The sequence below is a fragment of the Branchiostoma lanceolatum genome, chromosome 15 (genome assembly GCF_035083965.1).
Source record: "Branchiostoma lanceolatum isolate klBraLanc5 chromosome 15, klBraLanc5.hap2, whole genome shotgun sequence".
In the NCBI taxonomy this organism is placed as follows: Eukaryota; Metazoa; Chordata; class Leptocardii; order Amphioxiformes; family Branchiostomatidae; genus Branchiostoma; species Branchiostoma lanceolatum.
Genome location: NC_089736.1, coordinates 11,538,078 through 11,548,745, shown reverse-complemented (window position 1 = coordinate 11,548,745; position 10,668 = coordinate 11,538,078). Strand labels below are relative to the sequence as shown.

General features: G+C 40.0%; 1 protein-coding gene across 2 annotated transcripts; it reads left to right on the top strand.

The window, feature by feature from the left end:
* Window positions 1–53: 53 nt before the first annotated feature.
* On the top strand, window positions 54–10,649 carry LOC136420679 (EF-hand domain-containing family member B-like). 2 transcript variants are annotated; one of them, XM_066407750.1, is made up of 12 exons: window positions 54–439; window positions 939–1,001; window positions 2,030–2,179; window positions 2,875–3,055; window positions 3,365–3,605; window positions 4,034–4,117; window positions 4,327–4,394; window positions 4,614–4,768; window positions 5,492–5,702; window positions 8,023–8,148; window positions 8,628–8,809; window positions 9,189–10,649. In XM_066407750.1, the coding sequence occupies exons 1-12, from the start codon at window positions 386–388 to the stop codon at window positions 9,402–9,404; spliced, it is 1,731 nt and encodes a 576-aa protein (XP_066263847.1). In that variant the 5' UTR covers window positions 54–385; the 3' UTR covers window positions 9,405–10,649. The 2 variants fall into 2 exon arrangements, with proteins under 2 accessions (XP_066263847.1, XP_066263846.1); XM_066407749.1 differs by having other exon boundaries at window positions 57–439; window positions 8,017–8,148.
* Window positions 10,650–10,668: the final 19 nt, after the last annotated feature.

The following is a 10,668-nucleotide window of genomic DNA, read 5'->3' as shown; positions in this document are numbered from 1 at the left end:
AGATTAACATCTAATTTCTTGAAAATATTTCAACATTCACATATAAAAGTCCATTTCGCATATTTTGGTACACAACCGCTTCCAAGTTGGAACAGAAATGTGAAAATATGACAATCTAAGCCAAGGAGAGTGTCGTCATAGTTTGTTGACCTTTGACATTCCGTTGCTATGTACCGGGGGACGCTATGTTATGGTTGCCTTGGTTCATTCATTCCCCCAAGCGTGCGAAGCCCGGCAGAGCAACAGTTGGATTAACCGCAGCGAACGAGCAGCTTGGCCTTTTCAACGGCCAACGACAGGCGCTTTCTGAAGCATCTAATTGCGGCAACAAGTCGGAAATTGTTAGGTTGAAGCAGGTGGCGGGAAAAATCCACGTGTAACGACAATGTTGGTGAGCAACACAGGACGGTTTCGTGACAGGAACCCAGATATCGGCGCAGTAAGTTTTAAAAACAATTATTCAACCCCTTCTAAGATTTTATGATAATCTTTGATTTATTCTATCTATCTTTGCTCGTAGCATAGACCATATAGATTCACCAGTTTTATCAAATCGTTATCAACTATTACCTGAGACATTCAAAGATAGTTAACCAGTGTTAGGCAACGGTGTAATGTTATCCGTAAACTGATCCAAACAAGTAAATCTAGACAGCTGTTAGCGTCTAAAACTCTAGCAACCTGGATTGATCGTTCATCAATACCTTCATTTTTGTAAAAACTCTACTTGATGTGATAAATCACAATATGTCCATTAAAATCAACAATCAGCGTTACACCCTTGTTATGAAAATAGCCCTTGCCATATTTCATACGTGGCACAATGTTGACTAACTTAGCAAAATCTATACAGCGATCAGAATATGTATATACCACCAGCTTAATATGTCTTTCGTTTGGTAATTTTGTATTTAGGGATTACATTTTCTTCTTTACAGGCTGGGAAGTTATGGCCAATGGGAGGAACTGCAAAAGGGTGTTTGGAACCACCCCCTTCAAGAGTAAGTACATCACTACCTTGTTTACATTGGCGACATGTTTGGTACCCACAACATGTTGCCTAGGATAGCGCTGTTGATAGTTTTACGTTGAAACTTTCACTCATGGTAACTACAAAGTTTTCACATATTTAGAAAGCATGACTTGAAGGCATTGTGAAGATTTTCAATGTTGTTGAGGGAAAGGCAACTTTGTTGTCCCCAAACAAACTCTGTTGGCAAACATGAGTAAACACTTTGTAACTAAGCCTTACTAATATCTGAATTCTAACCACCGACTTTGCAATTATGTGTATACACACAGTGTCTTCATATTGGAAGGGTTGAATATTAGTGGGAAGATTTTCTGGAAAATTTATACAAATATTGGTTGCTAAACATTGTGTAAACAAACCATTATGCCTAACAGTGTGTCGGAGAAACTCAATAAGCTTTGTTTAGAAACTTTATCCACGTTGTGAAAACAGAGCGGGAAATCTTATATGGCCCTTTTCTGCTACCTTTCCCTTGGCTCATTGTGTGTAGAATTGAAATGTCACACACGACCAATAGGGGGAAATTGATAGCCCCTAATGTGAGATTTTGATGGTACTTGAATAACAAAAGACATTTATGGGCAAACCCTCTCTTTTCCAGTTGTTGAAATCTATAAATGGCCCTTATGCATCGTTTGCTTATTACAACTTGAACTAGTGAGCAATATATCAAAATATAAATGTCAAGTTGTTAAAACATAAACAGTAGAAGAACTCATGTTCTAGTACATGTACAAGTTTTACATGATAAAATATCTTTAATGTTTAAAAGTATAGAGGTGTAAAACACAGATATATCTAAGAGAAGGAAATATAATACATTCTGGTAATACTTAGTAACAATTGTTTTTAGCATGGAAGAAACTTATATTCTGGTTATCTGACATTTAACAGGTAAGAAGCAAATTGTTCTGTATTGTGTTCTCAAAAAGTAAGTTGTTATAAAAGTTGAAACAGTTTTGTTTATTGTACTTTTCCTTGTTATGTCACTTGTAGGTTCGGACTCCAAAGGTGGTAAAAAAGTACATCAACACGACACGTCCGGAGGCCGGGATGACGAGGGTTTTCTACGGGAAAGCGGGCGACGAGTTTCTGAAGCGTGCCGAGGAGATGAGACACGGGCTCAGCACAAAGCCGTCACTCACGGTAGGTCATGTGACCCCAGGCAATGCCACAGACCATGACAAAACAGTCTCATCTAACCCTTTAGGAGTTTAAAGGGCTTTTATTTAAGGCTTAAATTCACGATTACTCCAACAGTTCATTAGTTTTTGTTGCTTGTTTTTTTAAAGGCACCCAGGGCATTGTATGAGACTTGAAAACTGGAAATATTCTAGTTGGTGTAATCTTTATGAAATTGACAATTAATAACACTGTTTACCAGATTTGCGTTCAGATTTCTTTTCAAAAGTGTGCAAAAACGGCACAAAAATAATCTACATTGTAATCTTCTAGTTTCACGCGCTTACTGTAAAATGCTCCGCTGCCTTTAACAACATGAAACAAATAGATTTTTGGGACTTGACAATTATCTATTCATTTCATATGCAGGTAACGTTACCTTATAATTGGATATTTGGACTACATCATAGCCAGTTTATTTTCAAAAGGCAGGGAGGATTGTTAAGATGTTTGAACATGTGATACACTTCTAATACTGTGATCTACCAATATTTGGTACACCCAAGGAGGTTAAAACCTCCTTGGTACACCATAGTACATGTTATGTGCAAACACATTTAACCAACAAAATTGATATACAATGTTGGGTTGTTTTGAAGAATCCTTTGAATATCACAGAGATAGAAAAAAACTAAGTTTGACTAAAAACTATTCCACAGGCAGGACAGTTGGCCAACCCATGGCCGAAGACGCTGTTCCAGCATAGACTACTGGACAAGCGAGAGACCCTGTACTCCAGCCATCAGAAGGCTCCCTTGGGGAGAACACATGACCAAACCCCCAACATACCCTCCTGGTTCTACCCAGAGTCAACCACCTGTGGAGTCAAGACATTAAAAGGTGAGGAGAGAAAATGTTCTTGTTTCTGTCATTATCTTCGTCCCAGATGTTGACTTATTACCTTTGCCAAGAAGTTTTGGTAGCATTTGTGTGTGTGTTCGTGTATGTTTTTCTACATTTATATGGATGTGGATGAACTGCATAACTTGAGAAGGCTTGGATGGATTATACTGATATTTGTCTAGTGGGTAGGTTTTGATGAGACCTCAAAATGATTTTGGGCCCCCTAGCAACTTGTCGTTTTATGTCAAACTTTTTAGCAAAGTCAGACAGAGGAAGTAAAAGTGTTCTAACTTGCCTTTTCCACAGACTACACAGCAACAGAACTTGTTAACCCCCCAAAGTCCTGGAGAAGAGTAAAGGAGGAGGATCTCGTAGGGAAGGACCTCTACAAGTTCTCCCACTCGGATTACGACGTCGGCGAGAGCTACGACCGCAAATACGACTGGAGCAAGATCCCAAAGACGAGCATGTTCGGTGTGGAGACTCCTCACGACGTGGACGGCCGCAACGTGAGAAAGACACTGAAGTGGCTGCATGATGTGGAAAGGTATGGAAATGGAAAATATTACATATTTCAGCATCATTTCATTTCATTCAAATCTAAGGCCAGTGGCCTTGATTACTGGTATATAGATGAGCATCTATTTCATCTGTTTCCCCCAATCCAAAAAAAAACTTTACTGCAATACTGTAAATATGTGCCATAATTTGCACACAAAAAATCAGAAAACATACTTATGTCATAGACTGCCTCTTTTCCTACTGTACAGACTTTATCTTCAACTACTGTGATTGGGGGAAAGGGAGTAGTTCACTGTATTTAATTCTAGCAGTGGGAACAAAGTTCTTGCCTTAGCAGGAAGACTGATCAAATATTTGCGAGGTCAAATCTACCGTGTTTCTATGTTGAAAGCTGTTGAAACAAAGTGCAGTGGCAATAGTCTGACTACATGTATGTTTTGTTGAACTTTCCAGCGAGAAAGCGACAAAGGTCGTGTCCAAGAGAGTGGACGACTTCAGGGAACGAACGCAGCCTCAACTTGCAATGGTTCATGATCCGTAAGTATCATAATAATGATTACTAATATGGCTTTAATTTGACTGGAAAAAATGAGTACCGGTAGTGTAAACTTTCAACAACTGTACATTGCACTTTTTAATCCTATTTTTCTATGTAATTCCATAACTCTTATTGAATACAAAAATACATGCATTGAAAATTTCCATACTATAGTTAAAATTAACAATAACTTTTTCAATCTTTCCAGGATCAAAGACACTTTGAAAGTCGGACCTGACCACACATTTGGTACTTTGGTCAAGCCTGACGAATATGGTGAGTACATGTACTTGTAATTGACTTTTTAATAGCTCCGTTTATTATCAAAATAGTTTCCTTTACATAGCTCCAACACTACAAAAGGCGCTTGCTTATCCAGAACTTTCTACATTCCTCTTTCCAGATCTCTAGTTAAATGTTATTTAAAAGAGCTTTAGAAGTTCTCTGTTGTTGTTTTAAATCTTAGAAATATTCACTTTACTTCTGACTCCAAAGGTGCGGGTGATCTTATCCACTGCCGAGCGCCTAACGATTACCTACGTGGGCGAGACAGGGAGAGGGGTATCGTGGCCGCCATCCGACAGCATCTAAAGAAGGCCAACTACCACAACTTTGACAGCCTGCTCGACGCATTCAGACACTATGATAGGGTATGTAGCTTCAGCAATATCAATTGAAGTTTGCGTAGCTGTTTACGCCATAAGTTATCCATTTCTTTTGAAGTGTTTCAAACTTGAAATAAGATTGAAGAGAAACAAACAAACAAACCATTCGTTATACCACAATATAACAGTTACTTAATAAGCGACTGGATAAAATTTGGAGACAGTCAGACGTTTTAGGCAGCATCCGCTGTCTTTTGTCAGTGACTAATATCTGGATTCATCTGAGGTTCTGTTTAAAACCTGGTAAATCCAGATACTCATTTATTCACTGACAAAAGACAGCGGATCCTGTCCTTACCTTACCTTAGACCTTAGATCCTCCCGCAACTTTGTTGCATAGGTCAACTTGGCTCCGGATACTTCTTCTCCAAAGGATGCGGTCTTGCGCCGCCACTGCCATTTCCTCCAATGAATGTAATCCCAGCTTCTTCCCGTCGTTTTGCAGTGTTCGCCTTAGAGTGACCTTAGGCCGTCCTCTTGGACGTGTGCCTTTCGGTTTCCAGGTCATGGCAATTTTAGTCGTTCTGTGCTCGGGTAACCTCCAAGCATGTCCGGCAAAGGATCCTGTCTGTTGCCAAATTTTATCCAGTTGCCTGAGTAACTGCTATCTTCTGTATCTTACTGCCTGGATGTCTAACCTTCATTGACGTATTTCTTCTATCTACGACAGTAACTGTTGCTAATGATACATGTATCTTTCCTGTACAGGACAGAGCGGGGGTGATCACCATTACCCAGCTACGTGAGGTCTGTGCACAGTTCAGCCTCCCCATCGAACCCGAGCTCATGGAGCTCCTCTTCAACTACTGCGACGTCAACAGAGACGGAGTCATCGACTACGAGGAGTTCGCCAACTTCCTGAACTGGAAGGACAAGATGCCAAGTGGAGCAAACACAGCGAGAAAAGGAAGCCCAGAAGGTAAGAAACTGCTGACAATTTCTTTCCTTGAATGCGTAGTTATCATACCGTGTGTGCCACTACAAGTTGAACAAAAACGACAATACATCCAGGTATAGCCAAGATTGCATATCAAGGATTTTTCCTCAATACATGTACAGTCAAACCTGCCCAAGGCGACCACCCGGCGGACCGAGCAAAAACGGTCGCTATGGACAGGTGGTCGCCATGAAGAGGATTCCACTCACATGTTTCCAGGTCGAGGTTTTCAAATACAGTACGTAAATGGATGGAAAATTATGTGAATTTAGACAGCGCGACCCCCGCCAGGTTCAATTCTCATTGACAGAAAGATCCTACAAAAATTTCATTTTCCGTTATCGTTGTAATAATTGTATACCGCTACATCGTGTACAAATTTTCGTCATAATTTTGACTACAAAACAATGGCTACAAATCGATGCCTCGCAGCGCCCTCCCGCATTCACACGTTACATTGAATAATACACACACACACGCACATCATCGAAGTTTTAAGGCCTAAGACAAATCCCTAGAAAACACCTGCTGGCCGCAGCCTTTTTTGTGGCGCCGACCGCTGGATAAAAGGGGCAAAAAGTTTTCGATCTGACAACTAAAGATGAAAACGGAACGGTGTGATTTCGTCGCGCTGCCAAGCTCAGTGCGACAGCATCGAAAGGTATTAGTCAGTGCAGCAGAACGCACAGCGTCCAATAAAGGTTTGTGAGATTCATGGAAATAAAAAGAAAATAAGAATATTAATTTTCATAAATAACTAGAGTATTCGTAAATGTTCATACACAAAAGCATCGTGTTTTAGAAAGGTCAGCGGTACGCCAAATCCGGGCCGCCCCAAATCCAAGATGGCGTCGGGACCGAGGAACAACATTTCTCGCCCGATGTTTTGCCCGCCGCGAAGTCATCTTTCGGCGGAGTTTAGTAAGACACAGACACATTTTTGTTGAAAATACAAGAAATAGATAGTAATTTCTGTGAAATCTGACTTTTTGACGCCATGTACTACGTATTCGTTCTGAAAATTGAGTTTAAACCGAACTGAGTTTGCGGTAAACTATAAGATTACGATAGGCACAACAACATCACAAACATTTGTCTTTACAATGTTTATAGGGGGAACGTTTTATTAAAACACTTCATGGAGGAATCGATGCTATAACATTGCTATTCCATATATTTTTGTCCTTATTTTGTCCTCAAAGTCTTGAAAACATTTCCGTGAAATCCGACAGCAAAATGATCCGATGTCACCACACGCTTGAAAATTAGGCGGCCGCCATGGGCAGGGATTGTGCTCTGTGCGGTCCCAATTCGTGGCGGTCGCGGTCGCGTTGGACGGGTGGTCGCCTTGGGCAGGCAGCTTAATGCTTGTGCCTATGGGGAAAATTTTCGGGACCGAGAAAAAGCGGTCGCCATGGCCAGGTGGTCGCGTTGAAAAGGTGGTCGCCTAGGCAGGTTTGACTGTACTACAATTCTGCTGCCTTACCTGGTCCACCTTCTCAACGACAAAGTGTTAGCACTGCCAGTAAACATTTTGATGAGTTACCTTGATGAAAATTAGACATCCAGGTAGTAAGATACGCCAAAAATAATTACTCAAGCAACTGGATAAAGTTTTGAAACAGTCAGACGTTTCAAACAGCATCCACTGTCTTTCGTCAGTGACTAACGATAGGACTGAGAACACCAGGTTTTATACCAAAACTCTGAATAGGTATGTTAATGAGAAGCAATATATGAGAGGATGTACAACCCCGCCCTCAACAGGAAAGGGGGTCTACGCGTTGAACTTTCAGGCACTTGGGATAATGTACTGCCCATCACCCCCACCCCCTGACGAACAACATTTAGTTACTGTACTAAATCAACAGTAGCTAATTGAACTATTGGCACAAAATTTTGTCTTAAATTATCTTCTTTTAAAGACTACTTCAAGACATCCTAAATTGTCTTAACCTCATTAACATACCTATTCTGTATTCAGAGTTTTGGTATAAAACCTGGTGTTCTCAGTCCTATCGTTAGTCACTGACGAAAGACAGTGGATGCTGTCTGAAACGTCTGACTGTTTCAAAACTTTATCCAGTTGCTTGAGTACTTATTTTTGGCGTATTTTGATGAGTTCACAGATACTTTTGTTTTGAAAGATTTGTAATGTATAGCTAAATGTATTATGATTATTGCTTTTAGATTACTTTTAATTGTAAATCATACTGCCAATGAAGACTGCTACTCTACCGTATGTTGTGTTTGGCAACAAGTTAATAAACCATCCTTCCATTCATTCATTCACAAGGTGCAGTGCAGGAAGAAGGAGAACTTTCACCTGAGTCGACCCCTAAGATCCTGATGAAGCAGATCGACCATGCCATTGGTCAGCATCGAACCTCCAACTCCATATATGGATCCGTCAACCTGGGGACTAGAGGTCTGTATCAAATCAACTTTTTTGTGAAAGAAAACAAACGGAACTTGACTGTTGATAAAGAGATGGTGGTGAATTTCATCACGCTGGGTACCATCCTCTGTAGCGTAGTAACCGCTGGCTCAATCCATGGTTAGCAAGCAAAAAGATTGAGCCAGCCATTACTACAGAGGATGGTACCCAGAATTTCATAGCACTTACTATCATTATCCTTATGGACCTAGACAATCCAACTGTATAATAATGTCCATAATGTTCCTACATATCCAACAAGAAGTTAAACCTGTAGAATGAATTAGTCTTATTATAATATAAGATGTAGTAAGATATCACATTCTAATATTAGACGATTGTGATTATACTTCTACTTAATGACCATGACCTGTACTTAGTCGTAAGAGCATAAACGTACAATTAAGGTCTTTCATTCATTCACTGACATTGTGGACTGTACAAAATAATGACTGGATTTTTTCAAACAGGTTTCCGGGCTTATGGCATCCCGACTGTTAGGAGTGACTTACCCGCACCCCTGATCAAGCGCGTGAGCGACCGGAAGAACTATGGCGACGAGTCAAACGCTTACGGCCTCGTCAACCCGAGCATTTACAGCAATCATGGTGTCCATGAAAAGGACTTCTTCGAGGCCAGACCCAAAACTGAGGTGAGTAGAAACAATGGTTTTCTGGACAGTAACTGTTTGAAGTATATTTGATGAATATCATCATGTTCTAGCCTCTACCAGGCTCCAGAGGAGGCTGGAAAGAGTAGAAATTGGCCAAATAGACAGATGACATGCCAAAGGAGTTAGTCCGTTAAAGGAGTACAGTTTGTAGCTGCATGTAGCGGACTAACTCCCCTGGCATGTTATCCGTCTATTTGGCCAATTTCTACTCTTTCCAGCCTCCTCTGGAGCCTGTTAGAGGTTAATCATCATCTAGACATAGAAATGTCCTGAATTTAAAATCTTCTTACAGTCTTATTTCAATGCACATATATACACACATCAGCTCATCTTATGATATTTGCATATTTCATTACAGATTGCTCACATCTTCAAGAGCATTGGCGTCGACATGGATGAAAAAACGTTCAACGACCTCTGGGAACAAGCGTCCACGCTCCATCCGCAAGGTCGGGTCAGTATCGAGTCGTTCCGAAGCCTGTTGGACGATGCGAGGGTCGCACAGATGCATGCGGAGCAGCACCAAGCAATGCGGGAGAGTTCCAGAGACCTTGTCGTGCCTCTGCACAGTTAAAGTGGACAGTTCCAAAATTGTACGGTAGCTATAAATATAAACGTTTGATTTGTACACATGGAATACACAGCTAATCGGAACAACAAAGTCTGCGAGAGACCTTGTACAGTTAAAGTAGACAACTCCAAAAATGTGGCTCCAGGGACCTTCCAAGTTTTCAGATATATCAGAGAGTTAGAACAATAAATAAGTGTATCAGACAAGTGTTGATAAAAGTTTGACTTATACACATGAAATAGAAAGACCCTTTGGTCCCCATGTACAACTAAAGTGGACAGTTCCATAAACAATGTTAGTTCCAAGGCTCTTCCAAGTTTTCAGATATATCAAAGTGTTAGGACAATAAATAACTACTGGACATGTGTTGACAAAAGTTTGAATTGTACACATGAAATTCGAGAGTCCCCTGTACAGCTAAAGTGGACAGTTCCATTAACAATGTTGGTTCCAAGGTTCTTCCAAGTTTTCAGGTTTATCAGTGTTGGGACAATATCTGTACCTGGCACGTGTGGATAAAAATTTGACTTGTACACATGAAATACACACCTTATTGGAACTTCAACCATGTATGTTCCAAGTTCAGCATTATGCTTAACATTATGTATATATTGCACAATATGGTTCTATTTTCAGTATTACCATTCTCCTTCATTTGTTTGACTCACATGTGGTGTATTTTGTAAGCATGAAAGTTTCTGTAAATGCTGTAAAAGTTTTTGAGAAAGGTTGTTAAGGTCAGACATTTGACGGGATATTCTGTTCCAAGTGTTATTGCCGACTGAGATTTGAAGTTTAAAGTCATCTGCTGCTAAATATTGTTGTCTGGAGACCAATGTGAGATTTCCATGACTTCTAAACTTCTACTTTTTCTATCATTTTCTGTGGCAGGAAAGAATGTGAAATGTACAGAATTTGTTCAGAGTTTTGAACATAGTTCAAAGAGATTTTGACAGTTCATTGAGATTGTTTATATTTAGTGTGAAAGCAATTGCTAGACCAAACTTGTATCCCATAGTAAAGATATATTTGGATACTAAGTAAACATACTCTTCTGTATCATCTATATAAAACAGTGTTACATCCAAGACTTAAGCATTGCTAGCTATTCAAGTCTTCATATCAATAATGACAGTACACTAGACTGTTGGCACAATATATTGTTACAGCTTTTGAATTCTATTGTACAGTTTTGTATGCATTTGTAACTGACATTACCTACTAAAAACAATACAAATATGCAACATATTCATGCGACTGCTGTCTT